Source organism: Oryctolagus cuniculus, chromosome 3 (assembly GCF_051225735.1).
Source record: "Oryctolagus cuniculus isolate XC-2025 breed Fujian yellow rabbit chromosome 3, ASM5122573v1, whole genome shotgun sequence".
Taxonomy (NCBI): Eukaryota; Metazoa; Chordata; class Mammalia; order Lagomorpha; family Leporidae; genus Oryctolagus; species Oryctolagus cuniculus.
In genome coordinates, this window is record NC_142869.1 from 104,371,161 (window position 1) to 104,398,160 (window position 27,000).

General features: G+C 37.2%; 1 protein-coding gene across 1 annotated transcript in view; it reads right to left on the bottom strand.

The window, feature by feature from the left end:
* The window catches only part of SPOPL (speckle type BTB/POZ protein like), a 65,302-nt gene that overhangs the window by 12,577 nt on the left and 25,725 nt on the right, over window positions 1-27,000 (bottom strand). Inside the window, 9 exon segments of the mRNA XM_089329245.1 lie at window positions 1,112-1,167; window positions 1,248-1,425; window positions 9,960-9,989; window positions 9,991-10,012; window positions 10,014-10,051; window positions 12,523-12,650; window positions 14,300-14,451; window positions 14,711-14,832; window positions 15,021-15,156. Coding sequence (XP_089185371.1) covers window positions 1,112-1,167; window positions 1,248-1,425; window positions 9,960-9,989; window positions 9,991-10,012; window positions 10,014-10,051; window positions 12,523-12,650; window positions 14,300-14,451; window positions 14,711-14,832; window positions 15,021-15,098 — 804 coding nt within the window. The 5' untranslated portion in view covers window positions 15,099-15,156.

Below are 27,000 nucleotides of genomic sequence, written 5' to 3' on the forward strand. Positions count from 1 at the left end.
TGTTGTGACATAGTGGGTTAAGCTATCACCTGCAATGCCAGCTGGTTGGAGGACTTGCGCTCCACTGCCCATCTAGCTCCCTGTGAATGTGCCTGGGAAAGCAGCAGAGGATGGCCCAAGTCCTTGGATCCCTTCATCGATGTAGGAGACCTGGAAGAAGCTCCTGGCTCCTAGCTTTGGCCTAGCCCAGCCCTGGCTGTTAGAATCATTTGGGGAGTGAACCAGAGGATGGAAGATTTCTCTCTCTCAGTTAACTCTACCTTTCAAATAAATAAAAATTGATCTTTAAAATAAATAAATAAAGATCTAACATTAAGTAATATCAAACTTTTCTGACCCATTGCTGCCAGTAACACCTGACATCACTGATGTCTCCTCACTTGTAAACAACTAGAAGGCTGATCATAGTACTTCCTTCGATCTTCTATCAGAGGAAAGAAAAGTTATTTTATTTCAGCCTCTAGTTCTGCAGAAAGAATAAAGTGAGCTAAAAATAAATTCTGGAGCTGTCCAAATGGAGTTGTAAAGACACATATTATGCAACCAGCAAAGAATCAATCTCCAATCTCTAATATAACCACATTTTAAGATGACAGGTGGGAAAAAAAAAAAAAAACAAACTGAGGAAGTCAAACAGGTAATATCTTGATTAGAGTCAGTAGTGTAATAATATTGACATAATCTATATCCTTTACATTAAATATATCCTAAATATCCTCTCAATTGGTGACAAACTTTTCTTATCACTAGAAAGCAAATTTCAAAATCAATCCCTGAGTACAGAAAGGGGGAACAGATGCAAGGTCTTCATTCTTCCCCATCTTTCTAATTTATTTAAAAATTCCTCTTACTTATCATAGTATAAGAACACACAAATTATTTTTATTTTACATTTTTATTTATTTATTTGAGAGGCAGAGAGACACAGAGAGCTCCTATCTGCTACTTCACTCCTCAAATGCTCACAATAGCTCGGACTGGCAAGGGGATGTAGCCAGGAGTCACAAACTCAACCCACATCTCCCAGGTAGGTGAGAGGAAACCAATGTACTGTTAAAATACATATTCCACTTTTTTATATTTCAAAAAAATATTAGCATTTAAGCCATACCTTTTTGCTTTCTTCCATTTCATGTTCAAACATTGCATTGAAAACTGGGGATCGGGCTGTAACAAGATTAAGCATCATTGTTTACTGCACAGATCTATTTAAAAAACATATTACAATATCCAAAAGTAGAAAGTACCTGCAAGTACAGATTTATGAGCTTTAAATTCTTGTCCTCTCACAAAAAAACTGCAATCTGTAAATCTTGTGTTTTCCCAGAGATCACCTAAATCTTCTGCTAGTCGACATTCAGGCACCTTCAAGGTATTTGTATTAGTATGTCCTGATATGTTTACTGAGTCCTGGACCACACTCACCTAATGAAAAGAGAGATAACAAGAAAAACATTTTCACAAATTAGTAACAATAACTAACTACTAAGCCTGTACTTACATATTTTATCCTTAAAATCGTTTGGATAAATCAGTGTATTCCTGGTCAAAAATCCTAATACCAGGGAATTAAATTTAGGAATTTAAAAAACAGAAACAAACCAGAATTTTTAAACAGTGGCAGCTTATTCAAATAAATGGCTCACTGATTAGCTGAAATGTTTGATTATTAAAGTTACTACAAAAATTATTTCTCAATGGAAAAGCCAAAACGTGTCAAACAAGGAGAATTTATTTCTATGAAGTGGAGGAAGAAATTTTTTATCCTTTCATTTACACTTCAGACCTAATAACAATTAAATTTACTATACTTAAAATTCACAGTTCAAGGCTTATAATGACTTTTAGAGCATAAAAAAGATAATGAAATTATGATATGCAAATGGAAAGTCAAATTTTTATTCATTTGAAAAGCAGATGGATGTGCACGCATGTGTGGAAACACACACACACACACACACAAACACACACACGATGGCAGGACAGAGAGATTTTCCATTTGCTGGTTTATTCCCCAATGCCTATAATAGCTGGTCATGGGTCAGGTGGAAGCTAGAAACTGGGAACTCAAGTACTTAAACCATCTTCTGCCAACTCCCAAGGCACCCTTTAGCAGGAAGCTAAAACTGGAAGCAGAGCTCGGACTTAAACACAGGCACTCCAATATATGACTTGGGTTATCAAGTGGTATCTTAACTGCTGGGCCAAAGGCCAAATGGGAAGTTTTTAAAGTGTTATTTCTACTGGTTTCCACTCTAGTAAAACTGATTTGAAACAATAAAAGTTGGTACGACTACACTGTTGTTTTTGTGTAGATTCTAAGATTCTAATATAACAAGTATTAAATTATGTTCCTATAAGGATGAATATCTACTGAAAAAAACCCTAAACACTACTGACTAAGTCTTCCACATCACCCTTAAGAAAAGATACTCTATTACTGGAAACTTCACATTATATTTAATTATTAAATACTTCCTCAACTAGTAAAGAAAACATTTTGGATTTAATGAAACATTTTTTTAAATAAAAAATGCTATATTAGTAATCTTTTTTTTGAAGATTTATTTTATTTATGTGAGAGTTACAGAGAGAGACAGAAACAGAGAGAGGTCTTCCATCTGCTGGTTCACTCCCCAAGTAGCCACAACGGATGGAGCTGAACCAATCTGAAGCAAGGAGCTTCTGACAGGCCTCTCTCATGGGTGCAGGGGCCCAAGGACTTGGAAAATCTTCTGCTGCTCTCCCAAGTGCATTAGTAGGGACCTGGATGAGAAGCAGAGCAGTGGGGACTCAAACTGGCACTCAAAAGGGATGCTGGCACTGTGGCCTAGGGCTTTAACCTGCTATGCCACAGTTCTGGCCCCAGTAATTTATTGTTTTTGAGCACTAATTTTGAGGTCATTTGTTACATAACAATAGATAGCGGCAATTATTAAAAAAAAATAAGGCTTTCATTAAATAAGGGTATAAATAAGAACAGCCATAAATAAACGATATAGGAAATTTTAATTAGAAATGGATGTACTGGACTAAACTGCCAACATACTAACACATGCAGTATAACAATAGTACAATGTAAATATTTCAAGTATTAAGTCTCAGAAGTCCCTATTCATCCAGATATACAACCATGAATCCCACATGAATGAGTGAACATTTCCAGTGAAAAACTAGAAAACCTTTAAGTTTCAGAGAATATTTTTATAAATCACTTTTTTTTTCTCATCCACACCTCTTGGAATCATGTGTCATAAAATTACATAATCTACTCAGCTTGTTTTAAAGAGATTTCAAAGTGAGTACAAGACAAGGTAAATAAACGGTCCTTAGTCACACTGCTATTAGTATCAGAGGAAGACTACAACTAAACTCCACATTTCTTTTTCCAAACAACTCCTTGTAGTACACACTACTTGTTTTTAAAAATAATACTAATTTTTCTTTTTTTTTATTTGACAGGTAGAGTTACAGAGACAGAGACAGAGAGAGAGAGAGAGAGAGAGAGAGAGAGAGAAAGGTCTTCCTTCTGTTGGTTCATTCCCCAAATGGCCGCTACAGCCTGCGTGCTACACCAATCTGAAGCCAGGAGCCAGGTGCTTCTTCCTGGTCTCCCATGTGGTGCAGGGCCCAAGGACCTGGGCCATACTCCAATGCACTCCCGGGCCACAGCAGAGAGCTGGACTGGAAGAGGAGCAATTGGGACTAGAACCAGCGCCAATATGGGATGCTGCGCCACAGGCGGAGGATTAACCAAGTGAGCCACGGCACTGGTACCCAAAAATAATACTAATTTGACAGAGAGAGAGAGAAAATTCCCATCTGCTGATTCACTCCTTGAATGCCTCCAATGGCTAGAGGTGGGCCAGGACCAAAGTTGGAGTTGGGACCATGATCCAGGTCTCTCACATAGCTGAGAGAAACACAATTCTTTAAGCCATTACTGCTGCCTCCCAGGGTCAGCAGTAGCAGGAAGTTGGAGTCATGAGATGGAGCCAGGAATAAAGCTCAGGTACTTTGATGTGGGCTATGAGCATCTTAACTGCTAGACTAAACACCTACTCTCACAGTTTTTTAAACTTCTATTTAATAAATATAAATTTCCAAAGTACAACTTGTGAATTATAGTGGCTTCCCCACCCATAACCTCCCTCCCACCCGCAACCATCCCATCTCCCGATCCCTCTCCCATCCCATTCTTCATCACCATTCATTTTCAATTATCTTTATATACAGAAGATCAATTTTTGTATGTACTAAGTAAAGATTTCAACAGACTGCACCCACAAAGACACACAAAGTATACAGTTCTGTTTGGGTAGTAGTTTTACCATTAATTTGCATAGTACAACACATTAAGAACAGAGGTTCTACATGGGGAGCAGGTGAACAGTGACTCCCGTTATTGATTTAACAATTGACACTCTTATTTATGACGTCAGTAATCACCCGAGGCTCTTCTCATGAGCTGCCAAGGCTATGGAAGCCTCTTGAGTTCACCAACTCCAATCTTGTTTAGACCAAGCCATGGTCAAATGGAAGTTCTCTCCTCCCTTCAGAGACAGGTACCTCCTTCTTTGGTGGCCCGTTCTTCCCACTGGGATCTCACAGAGATCTTTCATTTAGTAGCTGGTTTTTTTTTTTTTTTTTTTTTTTGCCATAGTGTCTTGGCTTTACATGCCTGTGAAACTCTAATGGGCTTTTTAGCCAGATCCAAATGCCTTAAGGGCTGATTCTGAGGCTGGAGTGCTGTTTAGGGCATTTGCCATTCTATGAGTCTGCTGTGTATCCTGCTTCCCATGTAGGATCATTCTCTCCTTTTTAGTTCTATCAATTATTATTTGCAGACACTGATCTTATTTATGTAATCCCTTTGACACTTAATCCTATCTTTTTGATCAATTATGAACTTAAACTGATCAGTTTAACAAGTAAGATGGCATTGGTACATGCCACCTTGATGCGTTTGAATTGGAATCCCCTAGGCATGTTAACAGCTCTACCATTAGGAGTAAGTCTGAGTGAGCATGTGCCGAACTGTACATTTCCCTCACTTATTCCCACTCTAATATTTAAAAGTGATCACTTTTCAGTAAAATTTAAATGACTAAGAATAACTGTGTGTTAAAAAGTTCAACCAATGGTATTATGTAGAAAAAAAATACTAAAAGGAAAGAAATAGTAAGTAGTTCCTCAACATTCAGGACAAGGGCTGATCAAGACATTGTTTCTCATAGTGTCCATTTCACTTCAATAGGTTTCCTTTTAGGTGCTCAGTTAGTTGTCACCGATCAGGGAGAACATATATTTGTCCCTCTGGGACTGGCTTATTTCACTCAGCATGGTATTTTCCAGATTCCTCCATCTTGTTGCAAACGACTGGATTTTATTTTATTTTTTTACTGCTGTATAGTATTCTATAGAGTACATATCCCATAATTTCTTTATCCAGTCTACTGTTGATGGGCATTTGGGTTGGTTCCAGGTCTTAGCTATTATGAATTGAGCTGCAATAAACATTAAGGTGCAGACAGCTCTTTTATTTGCCAATTTAATTTACTTTGGGTAAATTCCAAGGAGTGGGATGGCTGGGTTGTACGGTAGAGTTATATTCAGATTTCTGAGGAATCTCCAGACTGACTTCCATAGTGGCTTAACCAATTTGCATTCCCACCAACAGTGGGTTAGTGTCCCTTTTTCCCCACATCCTCTCTAGCATCTGTTGTTGGCAGATTTCTGTATGTGAGCCATTCTGGGGTGAGGTGAAACCTCATTGTGGTTTTGATTTGCATTTACCTGATTGCTGGTGATCCTGAATATTTTTTCATGTGTCTGTTGGCCATTTGGATTTCCTCTTTTGAAAAATGTCTATTGAGGTCCTTGGCCCATCTCTTAAGTGGGTTGTTTGGTTTGTTTTTGTGGAGTTTCTTGATCTCTTTGTAGATTCTGGTTATTAAACCTTTATCTGTTGCATAGTTTGCAAATATTTTTTCCCATTCTGTTGGTTGCCTCTTCACTTTCCTTACTGTTTCTTTTGCAGTACAGAAACTTCTCAATTTGATGTAATCCCAATTGTTAATTCTGGCTTTGATTGCCTGTGCCTCCAGGGTCTTTTCCAAGAAGTCTTTGCCTGTGCCTATATATTGCAGAGTTTCTCCGAGTTCAGTAATAATTTGATGGTGTTGGGTCATAGGTTTAGATCTTTAATCCATGTTGATGGGATTTTCGTCTAAGGTGTAAGGTAGGGGTCTTGCTTCATGCTTCCGCATGTGGAAATCCAGTTTTCCCAGCACCATTTGTTGAATAGACTGTCCTTGCACTAGGAGTTGGTTTTAGCTCCTTGATCAAATATAAGTTGGCTATAGATGTTCGGATTGATTTCTGGTGTTTCTATTCTGCTCCATTGGTCTTTCCATCTGTTTCTGTACCAGTATCATGCTGTTTTGATTATAACTGCCCTGTAGTATGTCCTGAATTCTGGTATTGTGATGTTTCCAGCTTTGTTTCTGTTGCACAAGATTGCTTTAGCTATTCGAGTTTTCCTGTGCCTCCATATGAATTTCAGTATCATTTTTCCCAGATCTGAGAAGAACGGACATTTTGATGATATTGATTCTTCCAATCCATGAGCATGGAAGATTTTTCCATGTTTTTAGTATCCTCTTCTATTTCTTTCTATAAAATTTTGTAATTCTCACCATAGAGATTTTTGACATCCTTGGTTAAGTTTATTCCAATGTATTTGATTGTTTTTGTAGCTATTGTGAATGGGATTGATCTTAAAAGTTCTTTCTCAGCCATGGCATTGCCTGTGTATACAAAGGCTGTTGATTTTTGTGCACTGATTTTATATCCAGCTACTTTGCCAAACTCTTCTATGAGTTCCAATAGTCTCTTAGTAGAGTTCTTTGGATCCCCTAAATAAAGAATCATATCATCTGCAAAGATGGATAGTTTGACTTCTTCCTTCCCAATTTGTATCCCTTTAATTCTTTTTCTTGCCTAATGGCTCTGGCTAAAACTTCCAGAACTATATTGAATAGCAGTGATGAGAGTGCGCATCCCTGTCTTGTACCAGATCTCAGCGGAAATGCTTCCAACTTTTCCCCGTTCAACAGGATGGCTGGCCATGGGATTTTTATAAATTGTTTTGATTGAATTGAGCAATGTTCCTTCCATACCCAATCTGCTTAGAGTTTTCATCATGAAAGTGTGTTGTATTTTATCAAATGCTTTCTCTGCATCTATTTAGAGGATCATATGTTTTTTCTTCTGCAGTTTGTTACTGTGGTGTATCGCATTGATTGATTTGCGAACGTTGAACCATCCCTGCATACCATGGATAAATCCCCTTGGTCTGGGTGGATGATCTTTCTGATGTGTTGTTGCATTCTATTGGCCAGAATCTTATTGAGGATTTTTGCGTCTATGTTCATCAGGGAAATTCGTCTGTAATTCTCTTTCTCTACTGCATCTTTTTCAGGTTTAGGAATTAAGGTGATGCTGGCTTCATAGAATCTGGGAGAATTCCCTCTTTTTCAATTGTTCTGAATAGTTTGAGAAGTATCAGAGTTAGTTCTTTAAATGTCTGGTAGAATTCAGCAGTGAATCCATCCAGTCCTGGGCTTTTCTTTGTTGGGAGGGTATTTATTACTGATTTAATTTCTGACTTGGTTATGGGTCAGTTTAGGTTTTTTATGTCTTCAGTGTTCAACCACAGTTCTTTTTTAATATTACTTAAAATTAGTGATTTTAGCTTAATACAGTCATAATGAGAAAATATTTATCACAATAATTTTGTGAGATGTTTTTCTAAGTATGGGAGCCAGGCTACTATACACAAAAATAGACCCACCAATAAAGGTTATTCTATTAAGTTTTTAAATCAAATAATTTCTAAAATTTTAGTAACTACAAAACAGGGAAAAATTTTCACTAAACCTTACCTGATTGCCTTGTTCCTCTACACGTTATGATACATAATTCAAAAATGTTGGTCAATATTCAGGTTTATTTAGGGATCAGTTTTGTAGCCCATACAGTATTTATTCCTTCATATCAAGCATTGTTCTTGAAATTTTTAGACAGAAGGAACTAGATCTTTACTTGCATAAAGTATGCAGAATTATGAAAATGATTAATTTAGGAAAGGATTTGTTTTTTTTGAGAGGTTCTGTTTATGTCTCTTAACTCAATACAATTGATATAAAATTTTGGCAAAAAACAGGTTATAGAGAAAATACAAGGATAAACAATTCAGAAATTATTTGATATAGAAACTGTTGATAGCATATTTCATTCTGCATACACAAGCAAAATTCAAACTTGTATTACTGACATTCTCATCTACATAGTATTATCACAGCAACCACAATTTTCTTTTTTTTAATTTTTTTGACAGGCAGAGTGGACAGTGAGAGAGAGAGACAGAGAGAGAAAGGTCTTCCTTTGCCGTTGGTTCACCCTCCAATGGCCGCCGCTGCAGCCGGCGCACCGTGCTGATCCGATGGCAGGAGCCAGGATCCAGGTGCTTTTCCTGGTCTCCCATGGGGTGCAGGGCCCAAGCACCTGGGCCATCCTCCACTGCACTCCCTGGCCATAGCAGAGAGCTGGCCTGGAAGAGGGGCAACCGGGACAGAATCCGGTGCCCCAACCGGGTCTAGAACCCGGTGTGCCGGCGCCGCAAGGTGGAGGATTAGCCTATTGAGCCACGGCGCTGGCTAAGCAACCACAAATTTTAAGAAACAGAACAAACATTTTATACTAGAAAGGGTATTCAAGGAACTACTTATAGAGCAGAATTTAATGATCCAATTAAAATTGATATACAATGAGTTCTGATTGTTTTCTTGATACCTATAATTAAAAAAATGATTAAAATTTAGTTTTCCTTATTATATACTCAAATATAGGTAATGAATACTTATACCTTTTACTAAATGGAACCTAAAATTAAAAAATTCAGGAAAAAGGCTGAAATTCTTTCAATTTATTTTTTCATACACACACACACACACCCACCCAAAAAAAAAAAAAAAAAGGAAAATGCACAATACATAAAATTATCAAACATTAGAAGGCAAAACCTCAAACTTATTTTTAAGCCCTTTTCAAATTTGCTTTTGGCTCAATCTGATAATAAAATATAATTCAGACTGAAAATGATCACATTAGGGATCTAATAAACCCTGTGACTATCCTGAAAAGCTGAGTCTCCACTAGATGGAAAGTAATTGACTTCTAGCTCCACAATTTTCAAAAATATAAATCTTCCAAATTAATTCTGAAAGCTAGGAAGTTTCCAAATCTCTATGGTACTACAATCTTTCCTCACTTAACAACTACATACAACCCCTACACTGGTTCCAGAGTAAGAAAATTTTAATAGTCCAATTTCACATTGTCATCTATGAAAGTGGATCTTAAAGACTTTATGACTTTCAAATACAGGTGTCATTTTTAAATACAGTAATCACCTTTTCATTTTGCCAATAAGGATTTTTTAGAAAATAAAATCTAAATTCCATCTACTATAACACGTATTTCAAAACTGAAGGATTATCTCATATCTTAGCAAAGAAAAAGAGGATAGGAAAAAAAGACACATCCTCAACAATGAGTTATTTTAACTTAATGACAAAACACATTATATATATTTTATCTGTATATAAATATTTCTCTGTGTATAATGGAATGGCATGGGTCTGTATGTGTATACTATTAGAGTATTTATAGAGTATTTAAAAACTGTTGGATTTCAAAAGATAAACTGATCAAGCCAGTGTTCTAATTTTCCTATGTATTCCTCAATTCTTATTTTCTTCATCATTTGGGGAAAGAGGAGACAGAGCTCTTTACACTGCCAGAAATCACCATCTACCTCTGGTCACTTGAACTAGTGTTAGAACTTGCAAGATGAAGCTGTCTTGCACAAAATGGGTAGCATCCAACTGCCTTACCTGTCTACAGCACCACTTGCAGGGGAGGGAGAGGAGGCAGTTCTTTAGGTAGGGCAGTGCTTCCTCCTCTTCTGCAAGCAGTGCTGGAGATGCTGTAGAAGGAAGGGCATTGTGAGAGGGGTGGCAGAAATGATGGAGGGCATGAAGACTATTGATTAAAAATACTTTTTGCCCATCTATATTAAATATGGTGCCCAGGGTACAAATGCCTAAAAAGTTGGGTACTTCAAGATCCAAAAGTGGGCCGGCGCCGAAGCTCAACAGGCTAATCCTCCGCCTGCAGCGCCAGCACACTGGGTTCTAGTCCCAGTCGGGGCGCCAGATTCTGTCCCGGTTGCCCCTCTTCCAGGCCAGCTCTCTGCTGTGGCCAGGGAGTGCAGTGGAGGATGGCCCAAGTGCTTGGGCCCTGCATCCGCATGGGAGACCAGGAGAAGCACCTGGCTCCTGGCTTCAGATCAGCGCAGTGCGCCAGCCTTGACGGCCATTGGAGGGTGAACCAACAGTAAAGTAAGACCTTTCTCTCTGTCTCTCTCTCTCACTGTCCACTCTGCCTGTCAAAAAAAAAAAAAAAGTCCCAAAAGTGGATCTGATCAACGCCAACATAAAAATGTAAGTGATGGTGGATTCTATTTCTTAAGGGGTCACTAGTATGTGCAATCTAGTATATAGATACCAAGCACACTTCAAAAATTTCAAAAATACATCTAAAAATGATCTTAGACTTAATTTCAGCCTCAATTCTGAATTTCTTAATTGTCTAGGTTCCAGTATAATACATTATCAAAATATTTGAACACTGTTTTAATTTTGTACACTGTTTCAATTTTGAAAAATATTTTCTAAAAAGATGCATTCATAAAGACTATAACTGTAGTCAATTTAAAAATTGGGTTAACCTTTAAATTCTAATTTAAATATCCTTTAAATTCTAAATTAATACCTTTTAAAATTAACAAGTTAAAATTTAATAGACTGTTAAAATTCTGGAAGACTCTACATTAAGAGTGCCAAAAATTTTAAGTAGTTTAAATTGTATTTATTTAGACTAATATTTGAACTATCTGCCTATATATGTTTTAGTTTTTGTTCTCCCAAATTAATGATAAGATCTGTTCCAGGGACTTCTAGTTCATGCTTTATTAGTCAAATAATTATATTTATAACAGATTTGTAACACAGTTCATCTAACTTTTCTAACTAAAAATAAGATGTACTACATGGTCTCTTGGGCTATATATCAATTATTCTTCTAACACAATATAATGATTTACAATTAGTCTATAATCCTGCCATGAATTTTTTTTTTACATATTTACTATACAGAGATTAAAACTAACTCAGCAGTTAAGGAAGTTATCATTCTTTTACTATACTCTTCAGTCTACAATAATCTGTCAAAATATATTTCATGTTGTGCTTATAACATTTTAATGGACTTTATTATGAAAATTCTCAACTACCTTGAACATTTAAGATTTTTAATAATGTATATATGCTTTGTAAGCTGTACCAGTAATATTATATACTCCTTCATGTCATGCCAAGGATGAACCTCGAAAGTTCGTCAAGCTAAAGTTCCTAATGACAAAATTACAGGAACAAATTCAAATCTCAAATTAGGACAAATCATAGTGTAAATTATTGGCAGGAGCAGTAACTTCAAAATATGACATTTGATGTATATAAATTTAGCATATAAATTTGTCAACAGACATATATCTTAAAAAGTGTTGATCTATTATTTATAATGCCAACACCCATTAGATAATCCAATTGTTTACATAATCTTCCCAATCTTTTTCAGGTACTTTTGAGCTCAAACTGGTAAACTTCCAGTAATAATATTCAGTATGATCAACCTGAAAATATAAAAGTATACTGTGGGGCTGGCGCTGTTGCGCAGCAGGTTAATCCTCTGCTTGGGACACCAGCATCCAATTGGGACACCAATTCGAGTCCCAGGTGCTCCTCCTCTGATCCAGCTCTCTGCTATGGCCTGGGAAAGCAGTAGAAGATGGCCCTAGTGCTTTGGCCCCTGCCACCCACGTGGAAGACCTGGAAGAAGCTCCTGGCTCCTGGCTTCGGATCAGCACACCTCCGACCATTGTGGCCATTTGGGAAGTGAACCAGTGGATGGAAGACCTTTCTCTGTCTCTCCCTCTCACTGTCTATAACTCTACCTCTCAAATAAATAAATTTAAAAAAAAAAAAAAGTATGTTGACTATCTATGTCACAGTTATGGAGAAGCAAGAAGATATTTAGAAATGTTCATACAATGATGTGCACATCTTCAATCTTTTCAAGAGGAGTAAGGATTTAATATGTAGCAGTGTAACTGTACATCCAATTTATGAGTAAAAATATGACAAAGCTTTTTCTGACCAGGACACTATATTGATTTTTCAGACAATCTAGTCAGCTTTTTCAAATATTTACCCATGAAACCCTAACATTTATACCAATTACATAATTTTTAAAGTATGTATAATATTAATCCAGTTTATACTTTTGTCATATCACTAAATAAAATCATGATGTTCCTTATAGTAAAAATGTACCCACCTCACAAAATAATGTAAGCTTGTCATCTGGTAAAAGACCATTGGCTTCATCAAGCAAAAAATCCCTTCTAATGAATTTTTTAAAACCCCAGTCCTTCCCTTGCACAAATCGGTATGCTCTTTGGCTTTCTGGTAGAAAACAGAAAAGAAGCTTAAATAAAACAAGTATTTAAGAGACATGTTTCTTAATGATAGCAGTTATATGAAATATGCAGAAATTGGCCTTTATATCTCTCAAATATTATAGATATGTGTGTTCATAAATAAAATGTCCTAAGAGTTAAGTCAGGTAGAACTGCCCCACATCACTACTCAAATTTTGACCATCATCAATAAGCTCAATTTAAGACTTCTGAGTATTTAAGTAGAAAAGCCAGATCAAATCCCATGGAGATGGAAGAGGTGTTTTTTTTGTTTGTTTGTTCGTTTTTGTTTTTTTTTTTTTTTTAAATCTAGACCCTAAAAGGCTCTGAATTGCTTCAAAATATGTTGGCATAAACAATACTACTCCATCTAATATCAGAACCTGGCTGCAAATATATTTCTCATTTCCTGCTTCTCCCTTTAAAAATAGACACCTAAATCATCAAGGCATCTTTTAAGATCTTTCCTGGGATACTCCTTGCACTAATTTTAAGTTTTACTGAATTACAGAAAAATCCATTAACTGGTGAAAAGGCTAAAGAAATAGTCCTGCTTTAGAAATAGTCACCCTGTCCCTAGAACAACTTTCATTAAGAATCTAGAAGACTCAGTATAATTCTTAAAAGATTTAATAAGTAAATAAGACTTTTAAAAAAGTTCATAGAAAATGCATATTATGAAAAAACTATACATGGATTCCAAAATTTTTGCATCAAAGTACAATTTTTTTGCCATGAACTTGTTTAAGTATCCTTGTATCACAAAGAAATATTTCAAATTCCTCAAGTAATACATAACTGTATACTAGGAAATAAATATGATCCACTAAAGAAATTATTCATCTATTATACAAAGAACAAACTGGACGTAGACAATCAGTAATAAATCTAAATGAAATACTCAGCTATCTTAAATGACAGACAATATGAAAATATATATTACTTTGGTAATAAAACATACTACTAAAATGTGTGGAGATTTTTTTTTGTAATAAAACTACTTGATTCTGGGACTTACATCAGAAAATATTTGAAATTTAACATGGCAGCTTATAAGGTAGTTTCTTGCATACTGCACATTTCTTTTATGAAGCTTGAGGCTACAGCATTTCAGCTGGCTAAAATACATAAATCTTGGGCTGAATTTAATAGGCTCTGACACTAAGAAAAACTGACTGACTTTCAGTAAGTGTTCAGTCCATTTCTTAAGAAGTTTTAGTGACAGTTTCAAGGCATTCCATCTCATTCATACTGTTCTTCAGATTTTATGACAAAAATGGCAAGGAAGAAGAAATATTTTTAAATTCCTATTGTGCATGGCCAGGCATCAATGAGGAACCCTGTACTATTTTTCTAAGTGACAAGGGAATGTCATTTCAGAACACAAAGAAGTTAAATTTTAATATTCCTCTCATCCAGTTTTATATGTCATGACATTTAGGACTTCATAAAACAACTATAGCTCTACATTGAAATTAAAAAACTAAACAATGGTCAAATTCAAAGTTTTAGGTTAAGCTACAACTTAACTTAGATTTTAGTGGGAAAAAATGCCAAATTTTTCTAGGTAAAGGTGCAGAAGTCACAGTATGCAGTTACACAGAGACTTCTTCACTCAGTTTGCAAATCACTTACCCATTGCTTTTGTTTCTTCCCTTTTAGCGTTCAGAAGGGAAAATTTGAATTTTGCTCGAACTTCACTTTTGGGGCAGCTGACTAAAAGCAAATATAAGGACAAGTAGTCTTTACTTTCATCATCTAATCCCTTTGGGTTTACCCTCAGGCACCTAAAATAAAACAATAGGCTCACTTGGAGGAATATAATACTTGAAACATGCAAAAAAAAGAGGCAATACTGAAATCACGTCAATTATCATCACCAATAGTACTCCTGCCAACCTCCCCACAGTTCTTTACAGTTCTCCATAATACTAGGAATTTATTACCAATCTACTAAAAATTATACTAATACTCTTTCAGGAACAATAACAACAAAACCATAAACAGATGATGATCACATCAAAAACAAAAAACCAAAAATCTTACCATTTCATTTTGTCATTTGGGCCAGATGAAAATGTTGAACTTTTTAACACTTCACCCATTTCTTCTCGACAAAAACTGAAGTTATTAATGGTCCACATGTAGGAAAATTTTACTACTTTAACCTAAGAGATTCAGAAGACCACTATTATAATAACGATGATTCTTATGCTTTTAAGTTGTCACATTATTCAACATCCTATAATCTACTTTTTTTACCCTAATAACTATATTCAAAGTGTTTCTCAATAATATTCTCAAACTAATATAAAATTTAAGTGACATATAGTAAGAAAAGATTAACAGCGTATACCTGTGTATAACACCAGCTTTCTGCTATAGGACCAGTAGACATATCTCCAGGTAAAGGTGGGGTAGGTTCCCGAGACATTGCCACTTTATTATAGTCTTAGGATTTAAATAGTATCTCACACAGATGAGTACTGTACCTAAAAAGAAAAGAAGCAATTTACAGATAAGTTCAACTGACTGATCCAGCAATTACAGAAATACCCATATTTAAAGGGTCACAAAGCAATCTTTGTCTTAGATTATGAAAAAATATATGAGGAGTTCAAATAATTTTAAAGAAATGAAATCATAAGCATTTGTAACTTATCAACCTGAAATCTAGGCAACTTTAATATTTATAGATAAGCCATTATTTTGTCAAAGTGTATTTTCCAATATATCAATCAAAAAATAAAATAAATAAGATCATTCATGAAAGCTTAGTATCAATTAATATCTGATTCACCTTCCTTTATCTTTTCAACAATCACATTCATGAAAGCCACAGAGTTGCAAAATTAGAACTACAAACACTGGTCTTTCATACATCAGATCCCATAAGTTTTCATCAAGTAAAAAACAGAATAGAATATAATAGGCAATACTCTCTAAGAACTACCTAGATTTCCACAAAAGTCTAAATCTATCTCAAATGAATTACCTGGTAAGACTTTACCCTTATCACAGTGCTTCCTATGGAGATGTATCACATAAAATTCCTATCCAGTTATCTGCTTTTGTAATATTTCCATCTAGATGCATCATTAACCCATAGTATGGTCAAGGTATTAGTGACTAGATGATACTGTCTTGCAACTTGGAAAATTAATGGAAGAAAGAATGACACTGGCAGAGTACTTTGCAGGAGCAAAGGGATTTCAAGACTACATTCCAATATATGGACTCAGGTCTGGAGAATTCTCTTTTCATTTAAGAATAATTAATGAGAGGCCGGCACTGCGGCTCAATAGGCTAATCCTCCACCTGTGGCACCGGCACACAGGGTTCTAGTCCTGTTGGGGTGCCGGATTCTGTCCCGGTTGCCCCCCCGCTTCCAGGCCAGCTCTCTGCTATGTCCTGGAAGTGCAGTGGAGGATGGTCCAAGTGCTTGGGCCCTGCACCTGCATGGGAGACCAGGAGAAGCACCTGGCTCCTGGCTTTGGATCAGCCCAGTGCGCCAGCCGCAGCACGCTGGCAGTGGCGGCCATTAGAGGGTGAACCAACGGCAAAAAGGAAGACCTTTCTCTCTGTCTCTCTCTCACTATCCACTCTGCCTGTCAAAAAAAAAAAAAAGAAAGAAAGAAAGAAAGAAAGAAAGAAAGAAAGAAAGAGAGAGAGAGAGAGAGAGAGAGAATAATTAATGAGGGAAGAAAACCACATGAGTTCTATCAGGAAAAAGAAAAACTACCAGGGTAAAGGGAAGGACCTTACTCAAAATGAGGAGTAAAATATTTATTTTATCTTGACATATAAACAATAATATAAAATGGGAAAACAAAGATTGAAGGAAGATGTTGTCTGAAAAATACATAGAGGCCGGTGCCGCGGCTCAATAGGCTAATCCTCCACCTGCGGCGCCGGCACACCGGGTTCTAGTCCCGGTCGCCCCTCTTCCAGGCCAGCTCTCTGCTGTGGCCAGGGAGTGCAGTGGAGGATGGCCCAAGTGCTTGGGCCCTGCATCCGCATGGGAGACCAGGATAAGCACGTGGCTCCTGCCTTCGGCTGCAGCGCGCTGGCCGCGGCGGCCTGGAGGGTGAACCAACGGCAAAGGAAGACCTCTCTCTCTGTCTCTCTCACTGTCCGCTCTGCCTTTAAAAAAAAAAAAAAAAAAAAAAAAGAAAGAAAAAAAGAAATAAAAACAGCTAAAAAAATCAAAATATTTACTAGCAATTGTGAATAAATACACAACTAAACATTTGCATTAGAAATAAGAAATGTATTTAGCACTGGGGGAAAATATACCACTGTAAAATTTTCTGAATCAAAGAAAAATGATAAATAGAGATCACAGATATCCAAGACAGAGAACAACATCAAAACTACTTGGAGGCTGTGTTATGGGTAAACAGCTGCTTGTAAAGCCAAGTAAAAAGCTGTTAGAACTGATAAACCAATTCAGTAAAGTTGCAGGTTACAAAATCAACATTTAAAAAAACCCAGTTTTTTGTATACACTAATGATGAACTCAGTGACACAGAAAACAAAGAAATCACGTTCAAAACAGCCCCCCACCCACGGAAACCCTAAATATTTAAGAGTAAAATTAACCAAAAAAGTGAAAGATCTGTACAATGGAAATTATAAAACACTGACAAAAGAAATCATCAAGGACACAAAAAAATGGAAACACATTCCTTGTTCATAGATTGAAAAAATTAATGTCATTAAAATGTCTATACTACCTAATGATACCTACAGATTCTATGCAATCCCTATAAAATATTAATGACATTCTTTACAGAATTAGAGAAACAATCCTAAAATTCATATGGAATCACAAAAGACATAAATAACCAAAGCAATCCTAAGCAAAAAAAAAAAAAACAAAAACAAAAACCTCAAGCTGAGGGCATCATAATATGTGACTTCAAAATATACTGCAAAGGTATAGTAACTAAAACAGTAAAACAGCATGGTACTGGCATAAAAACCAACATAGCCAATGGAACAAAATAGAGCGCCCAGAAATTAATCCATGTATATAGAGCCAACTTATTTTTGACAAAAGTGCCCAGACTACACACTGGAGAAAGGATAATCTCTTCAATAAATGGTGTAGGCAAAACTGGATGTATTTATGTAGAAGAATGAAGTTAGATCCATACTGGAATGGAGTTTCCAGCTCCTGGCTTCCTTCTGGCCCAGATCTGGCTGTTGTAGCTATTTGGGAAATAAACTGGAAGATGGAAGATCTCTATCTCTCCCTCTTTGTTACTCTCTCAAATAAATAAATTCATTTAAAAAGCCTACTAAATAGATGCTTGTTCTACAAGGCACCAAAACAGATTTGTAATTATAAATTAAAGATAACAGAAGCAGATTTTCCTGAGTTGAATAAACAACTTAGTATATATGAACAAACTCCACAATAACTAACCAAAATAAGAAACCACCACTGAAATATATTTTTGTGAAATTCAAAAAGAGGAAAAAAAATGTGAAAGTATGAGCAATCTTCAGTAAATTCATGGAAAATTCACATTATGAAAAAACTATGCACGGGTTCCGAATGCTTTTTTTTTTTTTTTTTTTTTTTTTTGACAGGCAGAGTGGACAGTGAGAGAGAGAGACAGAGAGAAAGGTCTTCCTTTGCCGTTGGTTCACCCTCCCGCGGCCGGCGCGCTGCGGCTGGCGCACTGGGCTGATCCAAAGCCAGGAGCCAGGTGCTTATCCTGGTCTCCCATGGGGTGCAGGGCCCAAGCACTTGGGCCATCCTCCACTGCACTCCCTGGCCACAGCGGAGAGCTGGCCTGGAAGAGGGGCAACCGGGACTAGAACCCGGTGTGCCGGCGCCGCAAGGCGGAGCGCCGGCCCCGAATGCTTTTACAAGAAAATAAATTTCTCTCTCAATTCCATTTTTCCTGAAATTGTCTGAAGCACCTTCATATAAATGTTCAAAGAACATATACAAGGAACAAAAACCAAGATGGCTAACATTTCTCTTCACTCCTGAAAGTCTAAGGAAAACAATATAATTACTACAGAGTTCTAAGAAGAAAAATGCTATAGCTTAAGGGTTTTTACACTGAATCATTTTTGTTCATGTTTAAAAGGTAAAAACGCATTTACAGATATATGAATTATGTTTTCTACTCTCATAATTATTTGGTGGGGGTGTAGTTATTTCCCAAAGACAGAGGAATCAAAATGAAAAATAAAACCTCTCTAATAGAGAGCCTCCTGATTTTTATACCACTAAAAATATACAACAAATATGCTTTAATACTGAATAGAAGGAGGGCTGGTGCTGTGGTGTAGCGGGTAAAGCCACCGCCTGCAATGCTGGCAACCCATATGGGCGCCGGTTCAAGATCCGGCTGCTCTACTCCCAATATAGCTCCATGGTATAGCCTGGGAAAGCAGCAGATGGCCCAAGTCCTTGGGCCCTCTGCACCCACATGGGAGACCTGGAGGAGGTTCCTGACTCCTGGCTTCAGATCAGCACACCTCCGGCCGTTGTAGCCATCTAGGGAGTGAACCAGCGGATGGAAGACCTCTCTCTCTCTTTGTGTAACTCTTTCAAATAAATAAATAAATCTAAAAAAAAAAAAAAAAAAAAAAACTGAATGGAAGAGAAGGTGCTGTGGTGCGGCAGATAAAGCTGCCGCCTTCAGTGCCGGTATCCTGGCTCCCAGCCAGTTCGAGTCCCAGCTGCTCCTCTTCCAATCCAGCTCTCTGCTAAGGCCTGGGAAACCAGTGGAAGATGGCCCAAATGCTTGGGCCCCTGCACCCACATGGGAGACCTAGAAGAATCTCCTGGCTCCTGGCTTCAGATCGGCCCAGCCCCAGCTGTTGTGGCTATTTGGGGAGTGAACCCGTGGATAGAAGACCTCTCTCTCTTTCTCTCAACCTCTGCCTCTATGTAACTCTGCCTTTCAAATACATAAATATTTTTTTAAAAAAACTGGACATGTAAAATATAATTATTGTATCAAAACAAATAACAGAATAAAATTTTCAATGATTCTTAAAACAGGGACTGGTATCACGGTGCAGCATGTTAAACTGTCACTCATATTGCCAGCAACCCATAGCACAATGCAGTTCTAGACCAGGATCCTTCACAAACAATCCAGCTTCCTGCTAATGCTCCTGAGAAGGCAGCAGAATATGGCCCAAGCACTTGGGCCCCAGCACCCACTTGGGAGACCAGGATGGAATTCCTGACTCCTGGCCTGGACCAGACCTGGCTGTTGTGCCATTTGGGGAATGGACCAGTAGATGATAGCTCCATCTCTGTCTCTCTCTGTCCCTATCTCTGATGCTCTGTCTTTCAAATCAATAAATGTTATTTAAAAATGAAATAACTGGGGCCAACGTTGTGGCACAGTAAGTTAAGTCACAGCCTGCAGTGCTGGCATCCATTATGGGCACTGGTTCATGTCCTGGATGCTCCACTTTAGATCAAGCTCCCTGCTAATGCACCTGGAAAAAGCTGCAGAAGATGCCCCAAGTGCTTGGGCCCCTGTACCCACATGGGAGTCCTAGAAGAAGCTCCTGGCTCCTTGCTCCCGCCTGGCCTAACCCCAGCTGTTGTGGCCATTTGCAGAGTGAACCAATAAATAGATGGAAGATCTCTCTCTCTCAATCTCTTTCTCTTTCTCTCTCTCTCTCTCTCTCTCTCTCGATGGAGTTCCCACCTCCTGGTTTCTGCTGGCCTGATCCTGCTCCAGCTGTTCTAGACATTTGGGGAGTGAAACAGGGAAGGGGAGCTCTCTAGAATACTCTCCCTCTCTGCCTTTCAAATAAATAAAATAACTTTAAAAACTGAATAAAACTGCTAGGTTAAACAACTATTTTTAAGTCAACAATCAGCATTAAAGGAAAGACAACACAGCAAGATTAGAGGGAAAGAAAGTTAAGAGTGACTTAAGAAAAAGCAAAGGAGACTTTTAAGGACATATTTTGCTGCTTCTAGCAACAATTATTCATTTCTACATTAAAAAAAATACGCCTCTTAAATACTTCCAGCTGTTTGTTATCTTCAACTACTTTCATAAACTACAGATGATTATTTACTTTTATTTGAAAACAGAACAGCACGCAGGTAATCACAACAGTTAAAATCAATAATATGAGTACTGTAAGTAGGTTGTTAGTTCCCCATCCCATTCTTGAATTTTATTGAAGTATAGTTTACATGTAACAAAATTCACCCAATTCAAAAGTATAAAGATTTTTAGTGACTACATACAGTTGTGCATCCATCAACACAATATAATTGAAAAATATCTCCAAAAAGTTCTTTATACATGAAAATTTAGGAAACAACTAATCTGCTTTCATATTAAAATTTATCTAGAAACTTCATGTAAGCGGAACTTATAATAATACATAACCTTATGTCTGGCTTTTGATTTTTCTCTGGAACTCATTAGTGTTTCAATTTTTGGTAAAAACTAGACATTTTAGTTAATACACTTCAACAACTCCATCTGGATTTTTTAAAATTTTATTCAATTATTTGAGAGGTAGAGTTACAGAGAGAGGGAGAGACATAGAGAAAGATCTCCCATCTGGACTTTTCTGTAAGTTGTTTAGTAAGTTGCCTGGATTTAACTGAATTTATCTGTCTCACTCATATTGTATGGCTCCTGAGGTCTCTGTTTAGCTTTCAACTCCTTTTTTTTTTTTTTTAAGCCTGGCTGGCAGAGCTGTAGGATATCCCCTTCCCTTCAAACTGATTTAGCTACTTTCAGCTGATAAATCCACAGGTTTATCCTAGTTCCCTTCAGCCCCAAATCAATTCCATTCCATCTGGCAGCAAAGCTGCTGGTAAATTTTGCTAGCTCCAGGATGGTAAAATGATCACTGTTATCTACAGAACTGGGAGTGGAAACAGGAGCAGAAATATGAATTGGAGGACCAGCACTGTGGCATAGTGAGTAATGCTGCCACCTCCAGCACCAGCAGGCATATGGGCGCAAGTTCAAGTCCAGGCTTTTCTACTTCTGATCCAGCTCCCTGCTAATGCACATGGGAAAGTAGTGGAGGATGGCCTAAGTACTTGGGCCCCTACCACATGGGAGATCTGGAAGAAGCCTCCAGGAGGCTTTGGATCAGCCCAGCTCTGGCCATTGCAGCTATTTGGTAAGTGAACCAGCAGATAAAAGATCTCCCTCTCTCTCTGTAAGTCTGCCTTTCAAATAAATAAATAAATCCTAAAAAAAAGTTTTAGGAGAGGGAAATAGGAAAATATCTTTATAACTGTGGAGTAGGCAAATATTCTTCAACAGTACATAAGGTAGAAGATGGTATCTATAATATAGGACTTCCCCAAATATACAGAGAATTACTACAAATTAGTTTTTGAAATGCAATCCAGCAGAAAAAAATGTCCAAAGAGTTAAATATTGCATAAGACAATTAAAAAAAAGGTACTCACAAGATCAAAACATATGAATTAAATTTCTTTAGGCATCAAATACATTAAAGTAACAATGTGATACCTACTTCTAAATAGAATGGGTAACATGAAAGAGACAATGCCTCACTAAAATTACAGTGATAAAGTATAAATTATTATAACCACTTTAGAAAACTGAATGCACTATTATTAAACAAATGAAACTTACAACCAAATAATTCCACCCCAAATTATATAAACACATCCAATAGTATAAATTCAAATGTTCTCCAAAAGTACATAAAAGAATGTCTATAGATGGATTCTAGATAATTATGAAAGTAAAACAATAAAATATTTTTGATGGCCACAAGCCAAAGTAAAATGTCCACTTACAACAGATGGGTAAATTGTGATATAGTTATGTAATGAAACACTATATAGTAATGAGAATGAAAGATGTTATAACACAACATGGTTGAACCTCAGATATAACTGATGGAACAAAAAAGTCAGACATAAAAGAGTACATGCCATATAATGGCATTCATACAAAGTTGTAAAACTAATTTACTACAAAAAGTCAGGTATTATTATAAGATAACATATTGGCAGAGGTAGAAGTGATAGGACTTTAAGGTTTGTAATTTAGAAAATGAGAAATTAAATTCACTGATAAAGGGGACTCAATGTAAGAAAGAAAATAACAACTTGAGCTCTGGGACAATATAACCATTTGAAATAAAATGGAGGAAAATTACCAAAATATTCAAAATGACCATAGAGATAGACATCTGATTTGTTACAGAGTTACAGAGGCGTACACACTGAAAAATTATACAATGTGAAGGGTATTACTGATTGGCTTCCAAGAGGGAACAGGGGCCTGGCATTGTGGTACAAAGGGTTAAGCATCCACTTTAGACACTGATGCTGGCAACTCATAGAGTACAGGTACCCAGCTACTCCATTTCTGATCCAGCATCCTGCTAATGTGTCTGAGAAGGCAGTAGAAGACAGTCCAAGTACTTGGGCTGCTGCCAGCTACATAGGAGACCAGGATGAACTTCCTGGCCCCTAGCCTCATCCCTGCCCAGACCTGGATGTTGAGGCCATTTGGGCAAAGAGTCAGTGAATGGAAGATATCTGTCTCTGTTTCTCCCTCAGCCTTTCAAATAAATAAATAAATAAATCTTTAAAATAAAGAGGGAACAACAAACACTTCTAGCTAACCTCCAGAATTACAAGAGTGCTTCAAAAAATTCATGGAAAATGGAATTATTGTTTATTTTGGTGTAAAAAAATTGAAATCTATGACTAGTATTGTTCACAATACAGACTTCTCATGAACTTAAAAAAATTTCATTATTCATTTACTTAAAAGGGATAGTGTCAGACAGATGGAGAAATAGAGAAAGAGATAGGTCTCTCGATCTCACTGATTCAGTGACCAAATGGCCACAACAGCCAGGGCTGTGCCAGGTTGAAGCTGGGAGCCAAGAACTCCACTGACTTCTCCCACATGGGTGGCAGGGGCCCAAGCACTTGGGTCATCACCTGCTGCCTTCCAAGGTGCATTATCAGGAACCTGGATAAGAAGTAGAGCATCTGGGACTTGAACCAGTACTCCCATATGGGATCCTGGGTCACAAGCAGAGGCTTAATCTTCTATGCCACAATGCTGGCTGGCCCTTCCATGAACTTTCTTAAGACTCTTCAGACGCCTGCTACTGATTCAAAAAGCCAACAAATTTCTTCACCAAAAGTTTTCAGCTCATATAAATGAAGGACTTTTTCCCTATAAGATCTTCAATATTAAAAAACAGAATCCACAGTGAAATCTCATTTTAGAATAATCTGCTTCATAGTCAACTTGGCAGAACAGGGTTTCTAAAAGATGTAATTAACATTTCCTAAATAGACACAATATAAAAATAATGAGACTAGGTATTTTCTAAAAACTTTGTAAATTTCAGCCTTAGGTATTTTTCTAACTTGATTATCAAAATAACTCTATTAGGAAAGTAATAGCTGCCCCTGCAAAGGTACAGATGAGTAAACTAGGGTGTAGAAAAGCTAAGTAGCCTGCCCAGAGTCATACATAAACAGTAAAATTTGGCAATGACTGACTGATTTGAGCCTAAGCTTGCACTAAATACTTTAAGACATATCCTATATTGCATGCCAACAACAAAAAATAATTTTTGGCTTAAAAGGTGATTCATACTCTCTTCTCAATTCATATTTGACAATGGTATAGAGCATTTTATCAATTTTCTAACGACTGGATACACGGATCAGAAATTGCACCCAAGATGAAACTTTGCAAACAGTACATGGTTCAAGGCAGTGAAGTAAGCACATTTATCTGTGTCTTTCATTTCCCAATAATTTGTCATTGTTGAGATGACAAATTTTTTACCAAAAATGAAACCGTAGGGAGGTAGAATATAACAAAGAGTGAGACTAGTAGATAAGAATCTCAAAATTTTAAGGCAGATAAATGGAAACAAATTAGCGAAGAAATCAATGAGTTAGGAACAGACTGACAGAGAAAGGGATAAAAAACACAATCCAAGATAATCATAGTATCCCTGGTTCTTTCAAGGAGGTCCAAAGAAAAACTAACTTTCCTCAAATACAGCGTAGAAAAAGGTCAAACAGCAATCATCAAGATAATTATTTTAGAAAAGCAGTATTTAGGATAGCTGAGACAGTTGGCCTTTCCCAAGACTGGCAGTTGTGGCTTTTGCCACCATGCCAAAGCTTAAGAACTGCCTTCTAAAGCAAGTGGAACACCTGTCTGGGGAAGTTTCTTGTGAGAATGTCAGTTCCTGACAGACCAAGAGCTACAGATTGGACTAACTCTGAATATCACAACAGACAATAGATGGGGGAAAAGGAGAAATAAACTCCTAACAGAAATTAAACACTGAAGTACTTTACCACACAAAGTAAGCCTCCATTAATTTAATATGGTGTGGAGGCTCCTAACATTTATACAACCTACAGGGAAATCATGGTGAGATCCCTTGCCCACTTATAGTGAACATGTCTGTAGCCTGCCTATTCAGGGAGGAAGATTAATTGTGAAACAGACTTTTCCAGCCAAACACTTAGCAACATAATCCTTCATCCTAAAATATGAATGAAAAACCAAGGACAACAGACATTTGGGGAAAACCTAACAGCACAAAAGAGAAGGCTCAAAATAGAAAACAAGTAAGTAAATAAATAATAACCTTTATAGAAATGGAGACAATTCAGCAAGTAAAATGGTAAACTTAAAAACAAGATTCTCATGATATACTCTTTTTTAAAAAAAGATTTATTTATTTATTTATGTGAAAGGCAGAGTTAGAGACAGAGATCTTCCATCCTCTTGTTTACTCCCCAAGTGGCTGCAACAATTGAAGCTGGACCAATCCAAAGAAAATCCTGCCAGAAGCTTCTTCAAGGTGAAGGACACCAAGTACTTGGGCCATTTTCAGCTACTCTCCCAGGCACTTAAGCAGGGGACGGATTGGAATTGGAGCAGTTGGGACTCGAACAGGTGCCCAGGTGGAATCTGGCACCAGATGCACCAGATTACATAATATACTCTTGAATAAATCAAGAACACGTTGCTTTGAAAAAGTGGTCAGACAGAAAGAATAATTTTTAATTAAAATAAATAACAAGAGGCAGGCGTTTGGTGTGGTGCTTAAGACGCCAGTGATGATGCTCACATCCCACATTAGAATATTAGAGTTTAACTCCCAGCCTTGGTTTCTGATTCTAGCTTCTTGCTAAAGCAGACTATGGGAGTAAATAGGTTCCTGCCACCCAGGTGGGAGACTTGGATCAAGTTCCTAATTCACCCCAGCTCCAACAGGCATTTGGGGATCAACACATGGGAGCACATGCTCTCAGATTCTCTCCCTGTCCCTCCACATCTCTCCCTCTCTCTCAAATGAATCAATGAATAAATAACAAAATCATTGTGCATGATAAATCATAAAATGGATAAAACTGAAACATAAGCGGAAAATACAAGGCAAAGACTACTTTTGAGGAGATGGACTAAAACCACAAATATCGAAATATGAGAAACAGGGGACCTGGAGGCCAAACTGACATAACAATATTTATCTAGAAAGTACTCATGAGGATGATAAAAACAGGAACAAAGATATATATAGAAAAAAACAGGATAATTTTCATGATCTGAAGGATGACACAAGTTCATAGACAGGCCTCATCAGCTGCCAAGAACAACTACTGAGCAATGAACTAAACCTAAACACATGCTGGTAAAACTTCAGAATTACATTAGAAACAAACAAAAAAGAAAGAAAGAAAATCTAAAACTTCTCAAGTTACCTACAAAGAAGTAAATCAAATTGAAATTTGAATGCTGAGACAGGGATAAATTTTTTAAAGTGAATTCATTCATCATCATATTTACTTAAGAATGAAGGCCAAATGGACACTTTCAGACACAACTATATGAAAAGTTTTCCACTTTACACTGAAAACTACTAATCTGATATTCCAAATTCAGTGAATTTAAATATTTATGTTACACAGCTGATGAGTTTAAAAAAATTTAGGGGGTTGGTGTTGTGTAGTGGGTAAACCACAGCCTGCAATGCTGGCATCCAATATAGGCACTGGTTTGAGTCCCAGCTACTCCACTTCTGATCCAGCTCCCTGCAAAAAAAGCACAAAATGGCACGAGTACTTGGGCCCTCCCACCTATGTGGGGAAACTGGAAGAAGCTCCTGGCTTCAGCCTGGTCCAGCCCTGGCTGTTGCAGCCATCTGGGGAGTGAATCAGTGGATGGAAGATCTCCACCCCCACCTCTCTTTTCCTCTCTCTTTCAAATAAACAAATACATCTTTAAAAAATAAAAAGTTCAACATACTCTCAACATACATTTATTTACAAATTAAAA